At 41.5% G+C, this 24,215-nt stretch overlaps 2 protein-coding genes across 4 annotated transcripts in view; one reads left to right on the top strand and one right to left on the bottom strand.

The window, feature by feature from the left end:
• Window positions 1-6,783, bottom strand: part of NDUFAF6 (NADH:ubiquinone oxidoreductase complex assembly factor 6) — a 92,724-nt gene extending 85,941 nt beyond the window's left edge. Inside the window, exons 1-3 of one of the 3 annotated variants that reach the window (XM_070748044.1) lie at window positions 6,635-6,783; window positions 4,622-4,682; window positions 1,539-3,525 (exon numbers count right to left, since the gene is read on the bottom strand). In XM_070748044.1, coding sequence (XP_070604145.1) covers window positions 1,775-3,478 — 1,704 coding nt within the window. In that variant the 5' untranslated portion in view covers window positions 3,479-3,525; window positions 4,622-4,682; window positions 6,635-6,783 and the 3' untranslated portion in view covers window positions 1,539-1,774. Of the gene's footprint in view, window positions 1-1,538; window positions 3,526-4,621; window positions 4,683-6,634 lie in introns of those variants that run through there. The other 2 variants (XM_070748046.1, XM_070748048.1) reach the window with 2 other exon arrangements.
• A 195-nt stretch (window positions 6,784-6,978) lies between these two features.
• TP53INP1 (tumor protein p53 inducible nuclear protein 1) lies at window positions 6,979-23,917 on the top strand. Its single transcript, XM_070748042.1, has 4 exons — window positions 6,979-7,102; window positions 14,448-14,738; window positions 16,996-17,395; window positions 19,575-23,917. Exons 2-4 carry the CDS (start codon window positions 14,624-14,626, stop codon window positions 19,825-19,827), a joined length of 768 nt encoding a protein of 255 aa, XP_070604143.1. The 5' UTR covers window positions 6,979-7,102; window positions 14,448-14,623; the 3' UTR covers window positions 19,828-23,917.
• Window positions 23,918-24,215: the final 298 nt, after the last annotated feature.

The following is a 24,215-nucleotide window of genomic DNA, read 5'->3' as shown; positions in this document are numbered from 1 at the left end:
TTATGGGAAGCAAAATTCCCTCAAAATATATTGGGACAAATCTAAAATTCGGATTTCCAAGAGGAAACTTAAATTGTCTGTTCTCCACATAAATTGTTCTCCAAAGCACCTGAGGGTAGAACAAGAAGCAATGGGTGGAAACTAAACAAGGAGGGAAGTAATTTAGAAATAAGGAGAAATTTCCTGACAGTCAGAACAGTTAATCAGTGGAACAACTTGCCTCCAGAAGTTGTGAATGCCCCAACACTGGAAATTTTTAAGATGATGTGGGGATAACCATTTGTCTGAAATAGTGTCTAAGCAGGGGGTTGGACTAGAAGACCTTCAAGGTCCCTTCCAACTTTTTCAATTATTATTAGGGCGGCCATTTCACATAAGGGACTCTAGGCACCATACCACAATCAATAAAAACAACAAATATATAAAAGTAATCATTATAAAATCAGTTAGTGCAAATGAAAGATTTCTATAACCAAACAACAAGCTTTGGGCATCTTGGCTTGTTCTTTCATCAATTCTCTCTTCTGGTCAACCTACCATTGTTCTAAAGTGAGAAGCCACCTTTTCTGCATTTCTTGTGTTTCAAGATAGATATTACATTCCAGTTGCAATTCAATGTTCAAATGCTAAGCTCACACCTCCTACCCTGGGTTTCTGCATAGATAAATATAATATCTCAAGGGCTCTCTAGTATTCATTTGTGTTTTTAAAAACTCCCACATCTTAGCACTGCACAGCTGTGTCCCAAATGATATAGCCCTTTTAAAGATAGGACAAAGGCCACCAAAAGTCAGGGCGTATCGAGCTGCAATTATTCTTTCAAGGACTAACAGTCCCTGCTGGTATTTGTGCATAAGCAGAAGGAAAGGACAGTGTTTAAACAAAAGTGTTAGAATGTTCACATAGAGATGTACAAGCCTTTCCACATTTGCACTTATAAATTTACTAAACTTATGTTAAATTGTTCAGTGTAAATTATGCCCTCTACCTAAAGAGATTAGTTTAATATAAAACCAAGAAACTGAGGATTAAAAGACATGTAGTCAAATGTCAGAGTGACCTTAAATGATCTAATCACAAGTTGTTAAAATGTTCATAACCTCAACTAGCTATTGAAAGAGAACAAGGAAGAGGCAGTCTTATCTATCTCAGAAAGTAAGTCTGTGATTAAGATGGTTATATCAAAGAGACATTTCTTGAGTACCTGTCTTTAAGAAACAATGCTGTGATATAGCTGGGCCTCTGATGGTAGCATAAATTATGTACATTTAAAGAGGTGTCCCTTTAACTTTCTTATGGTGAGAGCGATCAGCCAATGGAATAGCTTGCCTATGGAGGTTGTGAGCGCGCCAACACTTGAGACTTTCAAGGGGAGATTGGACTGCCATTTGTCAGGACATGGTCCCTGCTGTACTATTCGTATTTACAATAAGACCCGATCTATCAAAATGTTGATTTTAGCTACTGTAGTTTTTTTTGAATACCTATTTCATTATTGAACTGTATGTGAACATGGTTGATCATAAACAAATGAAAAATGAAATTAAAACTTCATTTTTATTTATTTTTTCAAAAAAAGGTTACAAGAGCTGTTTGCAATTATGTTCGCTTTATACAATTCTGCACACAAATAACAAACATGCTTATTTTAATTTACTATAACTTTAAATCTAGCCAAGCATAACTTTGTCTTAACATATTTTATAAAACAACAAATGAAAAATAACGAAAACATCAGTTTTTCTTTTTTTATCTATAAAAAGCTTGAACAAGTTCATTCATTTTTACATTGAGCACAATAATGAAACACATGTCCTTTACAAACATATTTTGCACACCCGGCACATGTCACATTTGTTTTATTGTCACAAGAAGATGGACAGAATCTACATCTCCTCCTTTTTTGGCTGGTAGCTGTGCTGGTGGAGGCCGCGGAGTCTCTTTTTTGAGCATGCTGCTGGACGCTCTTCAAAATGGCGGCTGCTCCTTCAATTCTGGGGTTTACTTTTCTGGTTTCGATATACGGCCTAACTAGGGATTTTCCTAATTCTTCAATAAACATTCGTCTTTTATGCAGCTTACTTCTGTTCCAATTGGGGTCGATTTCTCTCCATAAAACAAATGCGTTGTATGCCGAAACATCCAGAATGTTGTAAAACATTATCATTGGCCAACGATTAGTTTTGCATTTGCACGTGTATGTTGATATTGCTTGTTCTAGTGTATTAACTGCCCCTTTCGTGGCATTATAATCTAATATCATGTCCGGCTTTTTGTCTTCTCGATTACTTATTGCATTGTCATGGTGCATTGTGCTCATTAGAATTACCTGTTTATTTTTGGGGGGAACGTAAGACACAACTGTTGTATCTCCATTAAAGTAAAAAGTAGAACTATACACTTCTCTTTTACTAAGGATACCTTGCGGCAGTTCTGGGTCGTTTTTCCTTATAGAACCAAGCATGGTAAGGTGTCGTTTTTGCAACATCTGGCCCAGTTGGTAGGATGTGAAAAAGCTGCCACATGTGACATTCTGTCCTTTTAGCGCATGAGTCAAATCAAGAACAACTTGCATACCCTGATTTTTTTCAGGTCTTTCTCCAGGGTTTCTTCCTGTATACACTTGAGCATTTTGAACGTATGAACTTTTACTGTCACACAGTGTCCATACCTTGATGACGTACTTTGCAGGCTTACTCGGTATGTATTGCCTGAACGGGCACCAACCTCGGAATCCCAACAGTTGTTGATCGACAGTTATAGCTTCACCAACATTATATAATTGCGGCAGAATCTCTACCCATTTATTCCAAACAGTTCTAATAGGGGCTAGTTTATCTTTAGCTCTTCTTTCACTTCGATCTGTTTTATTATCAAACCTTAATACTCTAGAAATCTCATGAAACCTTTCAAGAGACATTGTAGCTCTAAATATGTGGCGACCGGTTTCAGGATTCCACAAACTTTTAGTAGCTTCACCATAAGATTTGTACACTCCTGCTAAAAGAAGTAAACCAATATAAGCATTTAGTGCTGTCACATCTAATTTGTGCCATTTATCACCATAAACTTGCTGTCCCTCAATGTTTGTCATTTGTATTAGAATATTCAGGATAGTCGTATTTAGGAACAATGCAAATGCTGACCTTATATCAGATATTCTTGATATAGCGTACGTAGTAGGACCAGTAGTAGCTTTTATGATATTTTCAGTGGGCAATCCATCAGCGTGACTAGGCTGCAAATTCCAAATTAAATCCTTGTTTTTAGAATGGATTTCTTGCATCTGACTAGTTGTCTGGGTATCATGTTCTTCTTCATATTCCACTTCAGAATCAGAATTTTCATCATTGCTTTCCCAATCACTTATGTGGTCCTCCTCTTCGGACACATTTTCATCTGGAATATCATCTTCTGAATCAGAGGTGTTGACAAGCTCTTCCAATTCAGCATCAGTCAATAGACGTCTTCGAGACATTTTTATCCAAATTTTGAAATTATGCACAGTCACAACTTGAGTCAACACTATGAAATAATAATAAAGAAAAACTAACTATATAAATAAATAACAATAAAAGAGAAAAAGATCTATAACCAGTTTCACAACAAAAAAGATCTATAACCAGTTTCACAACAAAAAAGATCTATAACCAGTTTCAAACAAAAAATATATTAGTGATCCCCCGAGTTTCGCGATCCCGATCATTGCGAAACGCTATATCGCGATTTTTCCACCCGATGACGTCACTCCCTTCCTTTCTCATCTTTCTTTCTCTATCTCTTACACTATCTTGCTTCTTCCTCTCTCACACTCTCTTCCTCCCTCTCTCATCTCTTTCTTTCCTTCTCACTCTTTCTCTATCTCTCCCCCTCTTGCTCTCGAGCGGCGGGCGGCACCCAGGGAAGGTTCCTTCGGCAGCCCAGCAGCTGATCTGCTCGGCAGCGCGGCAGCAGCAAGGAGCCGAAGATGGGGTTTCCCCGTTGCCTGGGCAACGGGGAAACCCCATCTTCGGCTCCTCGCTGCTGCCGCGCTGCGGAGCAGATCAGCTGTTGGGCGGCCGAAGGAACCTTCCCTGGGTCTTCCCCGGGTCTTCCCCGCCGCCCACACGCAAACTCCACCATCTGCGCATGTGCGGCCATGGAAAAAGGGGCGCGCATGCGCAGATGGTGTTTTTACTTCCGCACCACTACATCCCGAAATATCGATTATCGCGAGGGGTCTTGGAACGGAACCGTCGCGATAATCGGGGGATCACTGTACTGTAATATATATCGCTGTCCCAGCGATGAAGAAAGTGCAGTGTGACCACTACGCTTGCGATACTGGAGCCTCATGTTTGTGATGTTGCAGCATCACAATCGCAGGGTGCCTCTGTGTGTGTGTGATGGGGCCCTGAAACAGACCCTGTTCAAATTTGTACTCAATGCTCATCCATGCAATCAATATATCACAGCAGTGAGAATACATCCCCTCCTAAACAAACATTCACTCTCCTTTGTCACAATGGCACACATTAGCTTACTTCATGGCACAGTAATAAAAAATGACTTTACAATAGGCAATCTAAACAATAGAATTGAATTATTTTGAAAAGAAAGACATAGTTTATAGGTTACATACCGGAAAAGATGTGTATTCACACCTCAGTGTCCTCTCTGACATAAACCAGTGTCCTCTCTCTCTGAAGTGAAAGAAATGACTGACTAAGTAAGCTGTATATTAGGGACAGTGAAACAGCCACCATTTTGAGATGATGATGATAATAATAATAATAATAATAATAATAATAATAATATATTAGATTTGTATGCCGCCCCTCTCCGAAGACTCAGGGTGGCTCACAACAATAATAAAAACAATATTACAATGGAACAAATCTAATATTAAAAAAGAAAAAAACATATAAAACCCCATAATTTAAAACCATACAACACACACATACCAATCATAAAATATAAAAGCCTATAAAGTACACAGGACACTGAATACTCCCCCCCTCTCCTAAACAAACATTCATTCTGCTTTGTCACAATGGCACACTTTAGCTTACTTCATGGCACAGTAATAAAAAATGACTTTACAATATGCACCCTTTTGAATAATGAGATGAAGTACACAGGAGAACAAATAAATTTTGCAGGCAGAAATAATTAGTGACCTGTAAAACTGTTCGGGTCATGTTGACCCGAACAGTACAAGTGTAACAATCAGTGTGTAGCAAAAGGTAAACAAACAAACAACACTCAAACTCCTCAAATGAGGAAAAGTCAATTAATCACAAGTTTCAGATCCACATGAAAAATAATCCATAGAGTCTCAAATTTCATCTTCGGTCATAGAGACCCAAGCAGGACAGCAGGGATAGGGCAGCGAATGGCAAACTTATGGCACGGGGGCCACACATGGTATGCAGTCTCATATCCGCTGGCATGTGAGCCGCTGCCCTAAATCAGCTCCAAGGTGCATGTGTATGCTGGCCAGCTGATTTTTGGCTCACACAGAGGCTCTGGGAGAGCGTTTTTGGCTTCCAGAGAGCCTCTGGGAAGGATAGGAGAAGGCGTTTTTACCCTCCCCAGGCACCAGGGAAGCCTTTGGAGCCTGGGGAGGGTGAAACATGAGCCTACTCGGCTCACCAGAAGTTGGGAAACAGGCTGTTTATGGCCTCCAGAGGGCACTGAATTATGGGTGTGGGTACTTGCACGTGTGCAACAGCATGCACATACACTCTTTTGGCACCTGAGGGAAAAAAGGTTCGCCATCCCTGATATAGGGTCTCCTGCTTGATGACCTACAAGGTCCCTTCCAATATACACTGCTCAAAAAAATAAAGGAAATACTTAAAAAACAGAATATAACTTCAAGTAAATCAAACTTCTGGGAAATCAAACTGTACACTTAGGAAGCAACACTGATTGACAGTCAACTTTACATGCTGTTGTGTGAATGGAATAGTTGTGCAAATGAAATATTCAATGAGAATATTTCATTCATTCAGATCTAGGATGTGTTAGTTGAGTGTTCCCTTTATTTTTCTGAGCAGTATATGTGTGCTTAACATATTTTTGCTGATAATGAAAAAGGAGACAAAAATCACACACACACACACATACACATTGCAAAGACACTCAAAATATCACATGGGGGGAAAACCCAAACTTATAACAATACAGATGGGAATAGGGAAATGCTGATAAAATATACATATATATAAATGTGTGTGTATGTATGTATGTATGTATGTATGTATGTATGTATGTATGTATGTATATACATGTGTGTATGTGTATTTCCACCAGCATTTCCTTATTCCCATCCAGTATGCTAAACTCAGAAATATCCCTTTGAGAAAGAATTTTAAAGAATTACATTGAGGGGGGGAAATCTTCTCCGTGCCCAACTGTTTACTCCACATCAGAAACAGCTGGAACCTTTCCAGCCTATCCCTCAGTCCTACCTCCCCCCCCCCAACCCTTTATTCTCTTTCAATGCTGTATTTTTCCAACCCGGAAAAATACTTCTCCTCCGTCCTCGCCAACCTTTCCATCCCTTTGTCCGTCTTGCCCTCCTCCTCCTCCCCGCCCGCCCCGCCGCCCTCTTTTCGTCCACCTCCCACAACTTCTCCCTTTACAGTACTTCGTCCTCCTCTCTCCACAACTCCTTCCTTTTGTTGTCCGGGCTTGCAAAAAACCTCTTCGTGGGGGGAAAAAAACTCGCTTCGATTCCGCCAAAGCCTGAAAACGGCCCGGATCACGTGCGTTAGTGACAGCCTGTCTCGGCGCGGCTCTGGACGCCGCCGGGCTCGCGATTGGTGCGCAGCCGAAGCCCGCCGTCCGTCCCTCTTACCGCTCCCCCCGCCCGCGTTTTCTCACCCACATACATGCACTCGAGCCCTGGATGGGATGGGAAAGTGGAGGGGGGGAGCAGAGACGGGGCGGGGCCAAAGGGGGGGAGACGGCCCCTCCGATCAGCTGTTTGCTGGATTCTATAACAACAAAAGACTCAGCCGGGGAGCCGAGGCGCAACAGGGAGCCTTGGAAGGAACCGCCGCCCTGCCTGCCAACCTACCTCCACCACCGTCCAGCCTTCGTTCGCAAAGGACGGGTGAGTGCGATCGCAACCCTTTTGCACCGGGCCGCTTGGATGGAGGGGGCCAAAGCGACTCAGCCCCAACATTCCCCCCCACCCCATGCGCGCTGGGTGCTCTGGCTCGCGATCCGCCCGGGCATGTTCCGCCTGGACGGATCGGTCGCGCCCGGAGGGTAATTTTAAAGATCCGAACCGGGGAAGGAGATGGGGGGGGGGGGTGCGAAGGGGATTCTCATCGCCGCCGCCTTTAGGTGGGGCGCAGCGGATCGACTTCCATCCTTTCCGTGGACGAGGAAGGAGTCCATCGATTTCCCCCCCTTCCACACACACACACTTCTGCGAAGCTGTAAACAAGCGGGATCGGTGGTGGCGAAGGCAGTAATGCTGCAATAAAAGTAGTTCCTCTTCTATTCACACACACCGAGAGAAACACAGACGGCGCCCCCGCGACCCCTCCAACTTTTCCCCTTCCAAGAGCCGCGTCCCGAGGAAAAAAAAACCTCTCGGCGGAGCTCTAGCGCGGCACGGCGCGACCACTTGTGGCGCAGGTCTCTCGGAGGTCGCCTCCCCGCAGCACCGCGCGTCCTTTGCGCGCGTTCCCTCGGAGGGAAGAACGGCAGGCGGGCAGACTTGGTCGGTGGACATCCGGAGAGAGGCGATTCAAATGCAGTCCGCTAATCCGATCGCCCTGCGGTGATTTTCTGTGGGGGCTGCCCCGCAAGTAGGCGAAGCGGATTTCACAGGCTTTTTAAAGGATGATCCGTTTAGAGTTCGAGGGAAGGAGGGGAAAGGGAAAAGTGCCTGCCTGATTTTTATTAAAAGTTTTTCAAATTTGCTCTTAACTGGATGGGGTGGGTCTCGATTGACATACAAATCTAATTATTATTAATAATATTAAATGGGGGAGGGGGCTTCCCGGAGCAAAAACGAGTTGAGACGATTGACGTGAGGGGGAGATTTTGCCCTTTCAAAGTCAGGGGTCTCCAACCTTGGCGACGTTAAGCCTTGGAATATTTCAACTCCCAGAATTCCCCAGCCAGCGAAGTATCTCTCCATGTTCCTGAAACTCTTAAAATGGGGGAGGGGGGGTCCACATTTCTGAGGAAAAACCCGAATGGTTTCCAATGGCTTCAGAGAAATAGCTTCCCCTCAGTCAAGAGCCAGCGAAGTTGCCTGGGGAATTCTGGGAGGGAGTCGAAGTCCTACCAGGCTTAATGTTGCCAAGGTTGTGGAGACTCCCCGGTTTAAGTGCGCAAATTCACTGGGAGAGCGATCCCGACGCGCTTTATTCTGCATGTATATACTGTATAAGCATGCCCGGCGGGAAATCCTACTTCTCCCGAAAACGGACCGGCGGGTTCAAGTTTCGGAGTTGGGATTTGGCTCGTTATAAAACTGGCTGTAACCGAAGGAAGGGAATCACAACAGAACCCAAACGTGGTTTCGCTCCAAAACTTGAAAGGACTTCCTTTGTCAACTCGCGAGAAATCGAAGCGGAGGGCCCCCATCCCATTCAGCCAGGCCTCCGGAGCGAACATGCCCCAGCCTTATAGTGATTCCCCCCGCCAGTTTGCGATCATCGGAGTGACGCGGCTCTTGCCCACCCAAAGCCGGGCAAAGCGACGGGATTCTGCCTCGCGCCGGTGGCGGCAGGCCTCGATCCTCTCACTTTTTAAAGAACTTCCCATTCTTCCCTTTTCTCTGTCTAGGGTTTTTTTTTTTTTTTTTTGCAACCTGCCGCGGGAGTTGCGTTTGCCTTTCGCCGCCTCCTGGCGAGATGGAAAGAGGAGGAGCGGGAAGGGCTCGGCCCCGCCCGAGGGGGCTGGGGAAGGGCCGGGTCGCCCTCTTCGTTTGCATATCCTGTTTTGTTTCAACACGAGCGAGAAATGGCTCCCCCCCCCCCCTTCAGACCCTTTCTTCCTTCCTTTAACTACTTCTGGGCACTTTCTTGGCGCTCAAGGTTTGACTAACCCTCCCCGGGCTCCGTTGCCAGGGAGGAGTTAGCTGGCGAACAAAACAAATGGAACAAAACCACTTGGTCCATCCCCCTCTTCTTCACAATACCTGCTGCCTTAAAGAAATATTTATTTGTTTGCTTGTTTTATTAATTAATCCTGAAACTCTAAAATGCGGGTCCACATTTCTGAGGGAAAACCCGAAAGGTTTCCAATTACTTCAGAGAAATAGCTTCGCCTCAGTCAAGGGCGGCATAGAAATCTAATTAATTAATTAATTAATCCTGAAATTCTAAAATGGGGGTGCACATTTCTGAGGGAAAACCTGAATGGTTTCCATTGCTTCAGAGAAATAGCTTTACCTCAGTCAAGGGCGGCATAGAAATCCAATTAATTAATTAATTAATCCTAAAATGGGGGTCCACATTTCTGAGGGAAAACCCGAATAGTTTCCAATTGCTTCAGAGAAATAGCTTCGCCTCAGTCAAGGGTGGCATAAAAATCTAATTAATTAATTAATCCTGAATTTCTAAAATGGGGGTCCACATTGAGATCTAGGATGTGTTCTTTGAGTACAGTATTCCCCCTTTTTTTTTGAGAAGTATACATTCAATCATTGGCCAGGATAAATGTTAAAACTCAGTGATCCCAAGCTTGTCAGCAGAGGTAAAATTTTAAAACCTTAAAGGCTGGGGGCACTATGACTCTCTGGGAGGAGGGCCGGGGCCGTGACAGAGAAGACTCTTCCCCTACGCCCCGCCAGATGGCAATTGCCTGGCTGACGGGACCTGGAGAAGGCCAACTCTGTGGGACCTAGCCGGACACTGGGATAGATGCGGCAGAAGACAGTCCTGTAAATAATCTGATCCAATGCCATCTGCCCTAAAGAAGTAATCACTGCCTTCTAAAAAAGATTGAATCACCTCTTCTCCTGTTGCAAGCTTAATAATAAGAAAGAGGGCTGATCCCTCTTCTGCTAACGAGAAACCTTAAATCCCCCATCCTGACCTTGCTACATGTTCCTGTGTTACTGCCCCCCTGAAACCTTAGAATAAAGAAAAGAAATTGCCCCAAAATGCACTCCCTGACTCTGTGGTTTCTTCCCTAAACCCCCAAAACTTTAACCTTAGATTGTCTACAGTCGACCTCTCCCCTTTTCTAAGAGGTCTCTAAGGGGCAGGCATAAGTGCACCACTGTGCCTACAGTCTCTGTCCCATTGTCCTCTTTTATTGTTACTTTTTATGTAACTACTAAATAAATAAACAGAATAGAGTTGAGTTGAATTGAATTGAAAACAAATCAGATGGCCAGACTCTGTTCCGTTTCTGCTAAACAAATACTGTAATTCCCTCAACAGTCAAACTATTTACTAAGTCTGCAGTACTATTACTACTAAGTTTTTCTAATCATCCCTATCACACATTTCCTCTCCCTATGACTGTATGACTGTAACTAGTTGCTTGTATCCTTAAATTTTTTATTAATATTGATTGTTTCTTCATTGCTTATTTGACCCCTATGACAATCATTAAGTGTTGTACCTCATGATTCTTGACTTGTATCTTTTTCTTTTATGCCCACTGAGAGCATATGCACCAAGACAAATTCCTTGTGTGTCCAATCACACTTGGCCAATAAAGAATTCTATTCTATTCTATTCTATTTCTTTGCAGGGAAATCCAACCCACTTGGTGATCTCTCTCTCTCTCCCTTTCTCCTGCACATAAAAGTCCTTGACTTAGTTCAAAGTTACAACCACACTGAGGAAAAAAGTGATTTATGGCCATTGAGGTATTCCTCATAGTCATGTTGATCAAAATTAGGATGCTTGGCAACTGGACTCATATTTATGATGGTTGCAATGTTGTGTGATTCCCCCTTTGGCAACCTAATCAGCAAAGCCAGTGGAGAATTTCTCCTTTACAGAACAACTGTGTGATTCACTTAACAACTGGGGTGAAATTCAGTTAGCAACTGTGGCACAGAAGGTCATAAAATGAGCCAATATTCACTTAACAGATATTTAACTTAGCAACAAGAATGTTGGGCTCAAATGTGGTCATATGTCAAGGACAACCTCTTGTGTGTGTGTGTGTATGTTTGTATCTGATTAGAAGCAGTTCCTTTGAGGGTGGGGTAGGAGTCATATACTGCAAGGAATAAGTTCCTAAAATGCATGCTACAGACAACTTGTTATTCCCATGTATGCAGTACTACAAATCCCATTTTGTGGAGTCCTTGGTGCTCTTTGAACTTGGTTGTTTTCTTGAGGACGTTTCATTATCCTGCTTGTTAACTTTCATTAGCCAGCTTGCAAACATCATCAGTGCTCTGAGGAAGTTAGGTAATTGAGTAATGAAGCATCTGCAACAAAACAACCCAGCTCAGGAAACAAGAAGGACTCCACAGTTCAGCCCTGAAGTACAACTATTCTCTTATTGAAAGCCCACTTTCCCTGGCTGCAAACTGAATTTGAAAATATTGGTGGCGAAGGTAATTGGAACCCACCCCTGGTAGATATATATTGGAAGCGTCTCCAGGGTTTTTTTTACAGATGAATACATTTCCTGCTCTCTTTATTTTGTTGTCGTCTAAGGGTGGGTGTGGGAAATCTTTATTGTTGGAATGACCTTTGAAATTATGTTTTAATCAACAATATTTACTATTTTGAATGAAAATAATACTACATAAGATAATTTCAAAGGACTGACCATACTTTTAGATGGGCCTCCTCCTTATGGGAGGTTTTGGGAACTTCTTCCATTGTTTCTTTAGAAAACAGTCTCGGTGCAGTACTTCCTGGAGTTGGGAGAGAAAAACACACACACACAAACACACACACACACACACGAGAGAGAGAGAGAGAGAGATTAATGCATACTGGATTATCCTAAACCAGTATTCTCAACCTTTCTAATGCCGCGACCCCTTAAAACAGTTCCTCATGTTGTAGTGACCCCCAAGCATAAGTCTAGCGCAAATTCTCCCAACAGAGTTTCAAGCTGATTGGCAGGAAGGTCAGAAGGACACCCCCATTGTAAACGCCTGATTGGTCAGATTGTAAAAATATGCTCCAAGGCACCAGAGTAGAAGCTTTAGTTCCTAACACCATGGGAACTTTGTCTTTTCCCATGGTCTTAGGCGACCCCTGTGAAACGGTCTTTTAACCCCCAAAGGGATCCCGACCTCCAGGTTGAGAACCACTGTCCTAAGTAAATGTATTCTTATGAAATCATTTTGATTCTTTGGAGAGAATAATTTTCCCTCCCACTTCCACCCATTTATGTTTCAAAAGTATTTTTCTACAGGCGCCTCCAATATTGGGCAACTGTTCTGTTTGTTTATTTTCACTGTGGGCATGGCTAAACCCAATTTATGTTATCTGATGCAATCTCAGCCTTCCATCAACATGAGCTTCTCAGATTTTAATCAGCGGTGATGCTTAGATGGGGGAAAAACCTCCTTTAGAGCATTACATTTGCATTCAGAATAAGATAAGGTTGGATTGGATTGGTTTTAGCTATATAACCAGATTCAGATTTATATTTTTTTCCTATGTAAATAACTTTTAAATAATCTTTCTATGGTAAACCATGTCTATGTGGTATGCTGGATTTGCTTTTTGGATAAATTCTAAATCCAATAATATAAATCTACTGCAACTCTGAATTGCCTTATCCTTCTGCAGATATGCAAAGCAATAAAACTGAAGGATCCGGGTCAATGGTTTCTAGATGAGAACACTAGAATTTACCGTAAATATTTTTCAATGCTGAGCCCCCTGCTGGAAGCAGTGATACCGTCAAAGAGCAAAAGTGTGTTGTGAAAAACAAAGGGAACTTTAAACATTTCAGTATATTTAAAGAAATGATCAAAGAAAAAGAAAAAACAGGAAGTTTGAGGATTTGGAATAAGATTCCAAAACACAAAATTTTGTTTTGTAAGGTCAGAATAAATGGAGATCAGCAGTATATTTACACATTGTATTAAACCTCAATCACCTTAATGTTGGCTTGTTGTAATAAATCATAGTTGACTGTCCATATAGCCTTTGAAGCTATCAACGATAGATTGTTTATTATTTTCTCTTTATTTTGGTTGGTTTTAGAAGATGCTTGGGGGAGAAATAAAATAGTAAATCACATTGCTAAAGGTTCATGATTTTTGATGCTGAAATTTAATGATAGAGTCGCAACATTCATTAAAAATTATAAAATTGAATGCAATACATGAAATACCCTAGTGAGTCTGGACTAAGCCAATACCATAATGAACCAGTTCTCATTATGCTTAATATAGTTTGGACCAACCTGGGTGTTTTAGATCAGGGGTCTCCAATCTTGGCAACTTTAAGCCTGGAGGATTTCCACTCCGAGAATTCCCCAGCCAGTTTTGCTCTGTTTTAGATGAATGGACTTCCAAGATCCAGCCAGGGTGGCTATTGCTGAGAATTCTGGGAAATTACTGGTGCCTATGTGGAGGCAACCAGATTAGGGAATACAATATTCAAGGCAGCCAACATGGGAAAGGAGATATCTGGTAACATTAATACATTGCTGATGGCAAAAGGAGAGGTCTCCTTTGCTACATTGCCCTGTGAAAGTCCCATACGTAGCAGATTTCTCTGGTTTTTAATTTTATGAGAACTCCAAAAACCACCAAATAGATTCAGGGAACTTTGTTGAGTCGTGACACCTTCCAAACTGGTATCCTGGTATCTCATTGTTCCTATCACCCATCTCCTTCCACTTATGACTGTATGACTAACTTGTTGCTTGTATCTTTACAATTTATATTAATATTGATTGTTTCCTAATTGCTTATTTGACCCCTATGACAATCATTGTGTTGTACCTCATGATTCCTGACAAATGTACCTTTTCTTTTATGTACAGAGAGCATATGCACTAAAGACAAATTCCTTGAGTGTCCAACCATACTTGGCCAATAAAGTATTCCATTCCATTCCATCCCCATCCCTTCTACTCCACTCTGTGCCACTCTATGCCACTATTAACTCAGAATTCTTCAGCAGTCTTGGCTGGTTATACCATGCCATGTTAAACACAACATGTACAACATGCCCCGAGTCTTCGGAGAGGGGCGGCATACAAATCATAATAATAATAATAATAATAATCATCATCATCATCATCATCATGGGCAATGGTGTATTAAAACTAGGGTGAAATTTGCCATTTTCAGGTGGTCAAGAATATACAACACATAAACGTGTGTGTTGGCTAAACATGGTTATGTATACATACAAACACATAATCTCAATGAGCTAAGCATGTATCAGTCAGGTCTGCTCAACTAAGTTTAATTGAATGCAGATGCCTTATGTGTTTTGTGCTTTGCATGGAGCATTAAAGTTATGCTTTTCTTATTGTCTTTTCTGCAGGTTTTTGTAGCAACTGTTTACAAACCATGTCTCTCTGCATCCGGTGCCTCAGCTGATAAAGTTATTATGCACTTTATTTAATCTACCTGCACCCTTAAACTTTGGTACGCTGTGGAACGGTACCTCATCTTGTGGGCACAGACAAGTCTCTGCCAGAACCTTGTTTCGTCTTAGTAATGTTTCAGAGGCTGAATAATATGTTGCTGGGAGAACTCAGTAATTTGCCCAGCCAAGAACCAGAGTTCAATGAGAAAGAAGAAGAGGAAGAGTGGATTCTGGTAGACTTTATCGGTAAGATATCTTTGAAACAGAATTGTCCAAATGGCAGATTTTAAACATGGGGCTGCCGATCGGTTTCCGGACACAATTCAAAATGTTGGTAATGATCTATAAAGCCCTACAAGGCATTGGGCCGGATTACTTGTGGGACTGCCTTCTGCCGTACGAGTCCCAGCGACTGGTTAGGTCCCATAGAGTCAGCCTTCTACAGGTCCCGTCAACTAGACAGTGTCGTTTGGCAGGACCTAGGGGAAGAGCCTTCTCTGTGGGGGCCCCAGCCCTCTGGAATCAGCTCCCCTCTGAGATTTGCACTGCCCCCACCCTCCTCGCCTTTTGCAAGAGTCTTAAGACTCTTTATGCCGCCAGGCCTGGGGTGATTAGATCTCTGCCCCCTGAACGAATGTTTGTACGGTTGTTGTTTGAATAGGTATGACTGATTTTTAGCATAACTTGGGATTTTAGATTGTTCGTTTAGTTTTTAATCAATTAGATTTAACTATTGTATTATGTTGTTTTTATATGTTGTAAGCTGCACCGAGACCTCAGAGAGGGATGGCATATTAATCCAATGAATTAATGAATAAATAAATAAAAAAGTTCTTTATATTGCAGGCAATATATTGGGCTAAACATGGATGATGTGAGGGGGGAAATATAACTTCAAGCTGTATAGCCCACCTTTTCAGAAGTAGCATAATCTCATTGTGTTTCAACAATTGATTTTAGCAGAAAACTGGCCATCCCTCATTCTTTCTTGTGCCTGTTCAAGTTTGCTTAGTTATTGCTGAACAAAGGAATACATTTTTAAGGGCTGCTTTCTCCAATTTGGTAGCAGATTGATAGGCAGCGAGGCCAAAGCAATCCTTTAGGTCATGTTGTCTGAAGTTGATAAGGATAGAGGGGTAGCTTGGAAATGGGTACTGCATGCTTTTGGTTCAAATGTTTACATTGGTGTGAAAATCCTTCTTATCCATAATAGGAGATAATACTCATCTACCTTCGTAGCTACAGGAAATGGTATTTTCAATCCTATAAGTATTGAAACCTAAGTTAGTGTGATTCCTGTTTTCTTTATGTACATACATACATATAAAATGTAATATATAGCTACTAATTGTCAGTTTAATTAATTAGGTATTATTTTTAATTTGATGGAATGTTTTATATACAGTACTTAATGTGATCTGTTTGATTAGTTTTGATGTTGAAAAGCTATATGTAAATCCTGTAAACAATTTATATGTTGTTCCTATAAATTGATCTTCCATAACTATTCCCTCTATACGAGTTGTTATATATATATTGTCAACTTATCTAAATGTCCCTGGCTACTAGAAAGCTAACTAAAGAACAAACTCAATTTCATTGAGGGCCACATCAGGGTTGTGTTTGATCTCGAGGAGCTAGGGTGAGCGTAGCCAGGGTGGGCATGGCCAGCTCGACATCACTCATGTCAAGACCTGTGGTGGCCCAGATACTGCGAAAACTGGCTCCTGATCTCCATTTTCGACTGCAGCTGCTTCCTACAATCTTCTGCCAGCAAAAATGGAGCTCGGGAGGGTTGCCCACGGCCCATGCGAGCTCCATTTTCAGCTATGATAGCCTCCTGCAACCCTCTGCAAGCAAAAATGGAGCTCATGAGGGCCGCCTGCAGACCTCCACAGGCCAGATCTAAGCATGAGTTCTGTTTTCACTGGCAGAGGCACTGCTGGCTCGTTCTTTGCTGTTTCCATGGTGGCCCCGCAGACTAGATCTAAGCATCTGAAGGGGCGGATTCAGCCCTAGGGCCTTGAGTTTCACACCCCTGCTCTAGAATATCCAGCAACCGATTAAAGGCTACAGTGTGGGCCTTCTCCAGGTCCCATCAGCCAACCAATGCTGACTGGCAGAGCCTTGGGGAAGGACCTTCTCTGTGGCAGCTCTGGTTCTCTGGAATCAACTCCCCCAAGAGATTTACATGGCCCCTACCCCCTGGCCTTCCAAAAGGTTTTAAAAACATGGCTTTGCCGGCAGCCTGGGGCTGTTGAGCGATAACACTCTTCTCTGGCCAGTAGTAAGGAATGAGAGATGTATGAATGCTTTTAATATTGGGGTTTTAAATTTTGTATTTTTTATTACTGGTGTATGCCACCCTGAGCCCATTAGGAGATGGGCGGCTTATATGAATGAATGAGAGAGAGGGAGAGAAAGAAAGAAAGAAAGAAATCTAATCTCCAGCTACTTTGATCATCTCTTGTATTTCTCAAATCCTGTTTTTAATTCCTGATAGATTCCTGTTCAAACTTTTCTACGGTTGATGAAGACGAGGAGGAGGAAGTGGATGACCTATGCAAACCACCTCCTGATGACCACTCGCCCATCTTCTCTTGTCTGCCGGATTCCTTGGACTGCTTGGCAGATGCCAGTGAATCCTGTTTCATCCAATTAGACCCGTGCCCCATGGAAGAAAGCTGGTTCATCACTCCCCCTCCGTGTTTTACAGCAGGTGGTTTAACCACCCTCAAAGTAGAAACCAGCCCACTGGAAAATCTGCTCATTGAACATCCCAGCATGTCTGTATATGCAATCCATAATACCTGTCACAACCTCAACAAGAACAATTGTGATGGAAAAGAAGAGGAGGAGGAAGAGGAGGAGGAAGTGGAGTCCCACGATGAAAGCAATCATAGGTATGTTCTCTATTCTTCGATTCAGGCAAATTGTAGAGGTGAAAAAAAATGGGAAAATTACATTAAGACAGCATTGAAAATTACTACGAGTGCTGTGAATGATGCTATGGGTAGAATGCTTTTCTCCTTGTTCCCCCAACTCTGCCCCTTCACCACTGTCCTTCATTTCTCCTCTTCTTTGAGCTCTGATATCAATGCCTTTGTCATTGCTTGCTTGTAAACAAATAACAGGAGCGGGCGAGAAAAGCATTGAAACAGATCAGACAGAGGTTCCACTTACCAGCTGCTACCGTTACACCCTCCGGGATTGTCGCGGGCGCATGGGCACCCAGCGAGTGCACACCCATTGGCGCGACATTTGGCTTCTGCACATGTTCAGTAAGCGAAATCTCGTGTGGACGCTCTTGCATACAAGGTTTCGATGATTTTCGGTAATTTCTTTGCTTCCGCGCATGCGCAAAAGCAAAAAGCCGCTGAAAAATCAGCAAAATCTTGTGTGCAAGAGCCTCCTCACATTAGATTTCAGTTTCTGCGCATGCACAGAAGCCAAATCTCGTGTGTGCACGCATTGGGGGCGCATACATGCAAGTTGGAGTTGAGCTAGGGCAACGGCTTACGTGCCAGCCGATATGGCTCTGCGTGCCACCTGTGGCACCCGTGCCGTAGGTTCATGATCACCAATTTGTGGAATTAGCATTAGCATTTAGAATTATATACTACTTAACAGTGCTTTACCAACCTCTAAGCGTTATACAGAAAGTAAGCATATTGCTCCCACCAATCTGGGCTCTCATTTCACCGACCTTGGAAAGATGAAAGGCTGAGTCAACCTTAAGCCTACTGAGATTCGATCTGCCAAACTGCTGGCAGCCGGTGATCAGCAGAAGTAGCTTGCAGTACTGCATTCTAACTACTGCACCACCGAGGCAGTTAACAAACAATTAACCAGGTTAACTGCACATGTTTGCACAGTGAGCCAACAAGTAACTACAGATAGCCCTCAACTTACAACTGCTTACTTAGCAACCATTCTAAGTTATGATGAACCTTCCTGGGCCTACTTACAACTGCAATCAAAGTTTTGATGGCCAATCCCTCCTCCCTCTGAATCCAGTCATATTACTGCACTTTGGATGCTCAGCAATCAGATAATATTTATGGCTGTTTGCAGTGTTCTGCAAAAGTGTGACTAGGCTTTATGAAGGTTTTGTCAACTATTGCACTTACTTTTGGTTTTCAGCAAAACAGGCCATAGCAAACCACTGGTTTGCTTAACAACCATTGTGGAAAAAAGTCATAAAATTAGATTGGTTATGTGGACGATTCAATTTATGACCATGATGACTCAATTATGGTCAGAGCTCAAGAATTGCTTGTGCATTGGTTAGGCTCACATACAGTGGTACCTCTACCTAAGAATGCCTCTACTTAAGAACTTTTCTAGATAAGAAACAGGTGTTCAAGATTTTTTTGCCTCATCTCAAGAATCATTTTCCACTTACAAACCCGAGCCTCTGAAACTGTAACCAGAAAAGGCAGGGAGAAACCTCCGTGGGGCCTCTCTAGGAATCTCCTGAGAGGAAACAGGGCCGGAAAGGGCAGGGAGAAGCCTCCATGGGGCCTCTTTAGGAATCTCCTGGGAGGAAACAGGGCCGGAAAAGGCAGGGAGAAGCCTCCGTGGGGCCTCTCTAGGAATCTCCTGGGAGGAAACAAGGCCGGAAAAGGCAGGGAGAAGCGTCCATGGGGCCTCTCTAGGAATCTCCTGGGAGGAAACAGGGCCGGAAAAGGCAGGGAGAAGCCTCCGTGGGGCCTCTCTAGGAATCTCCTGGGAGGAAACAGGGCTGGAAAAGGCGAGGAGAAGCCTTCATGGGGCCTCTCTAGGAATCTGCTGGAAGGAAACGGCCTCCACCCTCCTGTGGTTTCCCCAATCGCACACATTATTTGCTTTTACATTGATTTTCCATAGGAAGTTGCTTCTTCTTACAAACTTTTCTACTTAAGAACCCAGTCACGGAACGAATTAAGTTTGTAAGTAGAGGTACCACTGTATTTGCAAATTAGAATGTGATTGATTAGTTTACGATTCCTTGTGGCTACCTATGAAAACTCTTTGCCATGTGCCTGAATCCTCGCTCTATAGCCAATGCCATCAGTCCCATCCTTGTGCTTGGAATTTTAGATCCGAAGCCCAAAGCAAAATGGGCCAACACGTTCAATGCTACATTGCTGCACTTGCTGCTCACTCAACTTTTCTTGAACAAAATACCAAGAGTTTTCGTCCTTCCCAGTGGATAAAAGAGTTCAGCGAAAGACAATCCCTGAACAGAAACTGTCTCCGTCGCCAAAATCTCACCAGGGATCCCTACACCCGGCAACTCAAGAACAGCGGATATTTTGTTCACCAGCCTTGCCAGCGTCAGTATAATTACTGAGAGTGTTTTGCATTTTTCTCCCCAGAAATAATATTTGTTAACTATTGTGAGACAATGAAGGTGAGAACTGTCTTAGGATGCTCGTGTGTTGTTTTTACACAATCACTTGAGTGTTACAATTCAGTTGAAAACCACTTTGATTTCAGTGTCACAAAATGCCTTTGCAATGTTTTGTTTGTAGCAGGTAAACATAAGTGTGTGTAGTAATGTTTGTGAGATTGTGCCTCTGCCTACCTTGTCAGACTTTTGCAAATTTTATTAGGTATGGATGGGTTTGTTTGTTTTTTATATTAGTATTTACAGCCAAGTTATAAGGCCTCTTTCAGCCATCCTGTAGTTACAGAGTTTCTCAGGGTCACTTGCAATTATCTGTGTATACTGTAGATTGTCTTTTAAAATATTAACATAACCATCAAATTACAGGTGGCCTGAATGGCATTATATTCCTAATATGGAATTTATTTTCTATGTAGCAGTAGAAGGAAGGTGAAGAGGGAAAAATGTGTAACTTAATACCTTTTTACATAGCTTTCAAAATCTCTGGTTTACCAGTTTTCTGTGCAATTGAAGTATTTTGTAGAATGTAATAGACCTACAAATGAAGATCAGTGCGGACCAGGTTTTGAGTATGTGTTCCAGTCATCCCATTCTTGTATAATTAAATGATGGGAATTGTGGTCCAATATACCTAGTATTCAGTTTGGGAAAGGCTACTTTGAAGGAAAGGAGTAAATTTTTCAGAAAAAGCAGTGCTAAGCTATTTGGGTGGTGGGATGGAATCCAATATCTATTACTTAATAATAGTTAAGGTCCATTGAAATTTAACCCAACATTTTCTAGAACTCTCAAACCAGCCAAAAACCTACAAAAATGGAAAAGGGAGGAAGAAGTAAGAAAGTTCCAAAATTAGGCCAGATGTTTCAAGTTTCAGACTTGCAATTTGAAGTCCCGTCCCAAGATGGCTATATATTGAATATATAAAGCTGTTCAGTTTTTATGGTTTCAGGCTAAACTGAAATCTCCATAGAAAAAGGAAATGCTATGAAAATACAAAGATTATCCCTGTGGCAAAGAGCAAATAAAACGAAACATTCCTTCTTATTGTCAACAAAGCTAGAGAGTAATTTTTCTTGGTGCATTGGTCTAAAGTCAATTACTCAAAACAATGTAATATTGCTTAGTAACTATTTTACAACATAACATTTAATCAAAGATTCTGTAACCTTGTTGAGGTTAATAGGGCTGAAATGCATAACTCTGCTGCCCTGATTTGTTTGAATTCCTTTAGGTTTTATTTATTGAGGTTAGACCAAAAGCTGCATGTCCAATTTTGAACTGATTTACAAGCATAATCTGCCAATTTCAGTCCATTAGATTCAATCTATATCAGATTGATGAAAGTTATATTTGTTACTGCAATTCACAGCTGTCTTCTCAAAACACACTACAGAAATATATTCTATAAAAGATATGGATCATTGCGTAAGGAGAAATCTGAAATTCTTCTGGCTATTGTTTCCTAGGCAACCTAAATTTGTCCCTGTAATTGTGTATTCCTCACTTAAGTTTAACTAACTTCTCCTTTAAAAAAGATTCATGCTTTTATACAGACACTAATTGTCAAATATCTCAAAAGAAGAGGCCAAAGAATTTACAAGCAATTTAAAACCACAGATGGCAAAATTCAGTAGCTTTTTGTTTGTTTTCTAGCTGTCCCCACATTTTGTATGTCATTTATTTGCAGTTTGGCTTCCAGGATTCAGGAGAGATGTTTCTCTATTAAATTTCTGTGATTTGAATCTTGAATGCTATTGTTCAGTTTCTTGTTTTAGTAGTCACTCAGGACTTTTCATCTGTCAGATTCACAGCACCATCATTGTATTCCACACACCCCACACCCCAAAAAACCTCAGGAACTTCCTTCAAGTTTGGCTTGGATTTTAAATTGATTAGATGAAATAATGTACTGTACCAGCAAGTGACTCTTAGCCAACTTCATCTTTTTCCCCCACACACAAACTATTGTATTCTCATGTCTACTTTTAGGAATTTTAAAATAAAGGCCACATTTATTTCCGTATTCCTGATTTAGCAAGAATTTGAAGTTAGGACTTCTAATTGAGAGGTATAGTTGCTGTCTTAATTTGCTAGTGATAGGGAAAAAGAAATATGTGCTTGTCAGTTTTTAACATTGGAAATTATGCTATGGTGAAAGGAATTTTTACACACAACTTTAAGCCTGACCCTTTCCCCTCTATATTTATATAGCTTGTTTTATTACTTGCCTGGAACTATTAGAATTTGTTGCTTTTCAAACAATGTGTGTTTTGTGGCTAGAATATGACTTTTTATATATCTGTATTTTCCCCCAAAAACAACAAATGTAATAACTTGTGAAAATGAAGGCCTTGTGTTATGTTGAATTGTATTTCAATAATTTTGCTGGAACTGTTTTTTATACATATGATAAACAAAACTGTGCCTTTTTCAATGACTTGTACACACCAGACTTGAATTTGAAGATACAAAAAAAAAAGAAGCCTTGCATTTTGGATAAATACTGTATATCAGGCTATGCATTCTCAATGGCAGCTTGTTTGTGGAGCCATTTCCCTTGTGCTTGTGGCAGAACTGTTGGTAAGCAAAGTTTGGCCATCCTGTTAATACCATATATATACAGGTTACAGTACTTAACATCTCAAAATGACCAGAGCTTGAATAGTTTCTATACCAAATTCTTTTTCTGGAATCAAAAGGAAATATGCAATATGTTATGAATATTGCAATATGTTATGAAATCCTGTTCTCTAATGTCAGTTGGTTTTGATATAGTACCATTTCCTTCATTGATTTGCCTACAGCAGAGAGCAGTGGGGCTTCTCCAGAAGCATTGAGTTAGACTTCAGATTTGTAATTGCCTTTGGCCCTTGGATCATGTTGCCTGGACGTGAAAACTGTTGAAGTCTTGAGTTGACCCAAAAGGAGGGCTTAACTTTGCTTACCTTTCTACTCAATCATAATCTGCAGTTCTGATCTTCACCAATGACATGTTGTTTGATAAAAACCATTTGACTGCTGTGGGTGAGCCAGGAAGTTCATTTTTCTCATACAATTCTAATGCCTACACTTTTTTGGTTTTCCATTCATTTAAAACTGAACCATTTTTCTTCTCCTTATTATTTTATTCATTTACCATCCATACTGTATTGTCTTTATACTGATATTGGTGAAAGAGCAAAAAACAGGTCCTTGTTAAAACAGGACGTCAGACCTGTCACTCTTCAGATGGATTAAAAGAGTGTGGTGGGCAGTTTCTTAAATGCATCCAAACCATCTACCAACAAATGGTCCAGGAAATTTTGCCCATGTCCTATCATGTGATGTTACATGAATGGAACCTTTCCTGTATTTGCTGGCCTCTCGTGAAAATGTCTTAGATTGCTCCCTTAAGAAAAGTTGGATACCAGTGTGTTTGTCATACAGTTTATTTGGCATATCCGACAAACCAATCCATTGGGCAGTTTAACATGTATGAATCACTCAGTCTTACCTGGAGAAACTGGTGTCTTGAGCTGTCTTTATAGGCTGTTTTATATTGATATGTTAATGGTAAAATATTGGCCTGACTATATTTGGACACATTATCAATGTGAATTGTTGTTTTCTGTTACACTCAAAGAATAGCCAGACCAGGAATTTTGTAACGAAAGCCTTGTTTCAGATCAGTTTCTCTCACATCTATTCCTTGTGTGTGTTATAATTTGGACAACAGCCTCATTTTGCCATTTGGTCATGGTTTGGATTCCTTTGGACTACGATGCTGGTCCACACTGCTTTCCTAGGGCAATTTCTTCGGTGAATTCAGCACATTAACACTCTGCCACTTGTTGCAGAGTCACGGATATTTTCATATCTAATTTTTTGCACTGTGTTGTAGGCTAGCAATCTAGCAGGTCAACATAAAATGGTTTTAAGGGTCTCCAGGGGGAAAAAAGGGAAATTAATAATAGTAACCTAACTATATAACTGAAGGATTTTATTTCATAATGTGCTCTGGAGAAACAGTCAATAAAATGGCCAATTGATAAAAGACTTTTCAGAATCCAATGTTTGCTCTATATCAATCGGGGGCGGGGAGGCGGGGGGGAGAGAGATTTACTGGAATGCTGTGGGGATAATATCTATGGGAGTGGAGTGGGCATAGGTTACTCATCCCATTTCAGACATTAATCTTTAGATTTAGTCCAATTTGCAAAATTAAAGCTGGCTGGTTTTTGTTGATTTCAATGGTTACATAAAGAATTGAACAACTTAGTCCTTGGAGAGGGGCGGCATATAAAACCAATGAACAAACAAACAAACAAATAAATAAATAAAATATCCTCCTT

The sequence above is a fragment of the Erythrolamprus reginae genome, chromosome 3, assembly GCF_031021105.1.
Source record: "Erythrolamprus reginae isolate rEryReg1 chromosome 3, rEryReg1.hap1, whole genome shotgun sequence".
Classification (NCBI taxonomy): domain Eukaryota; kingdom Metazoa; phylum Chordata; class Lepidosauria; order Squamata; family Dipsadidae; genus Erythrolamprus; species Erythrolamprus reginae.
Note: the sequence above shows the minus strand (reverse complement) of the source record. Positions and strands in the feature narration are given on the sequence as shown.

Coding starts and splice junctions, on each gene's coding strand:
- TP53INP1 (XM_070748042.1), top strand. CDS start 14,624: ATGTTTCAGAGGCTGAATAATATGTTGCTGGGAGAACTCAGTAATTTG. Junction 14,739..16,995: donor GATTCTGGTAGACTTTATCG/GTAAGATATCTT, acceptor AATTCCTGATAG/ATTCCTGTTCAAACTTTTCT. Junction 17,396..19,574: donor CACGATGAAAGCAATCATAG/GTATGTTCTCTA, acceptor TTGGAATTTTAG/ATCCGAAGCCCAAAGCAAAA.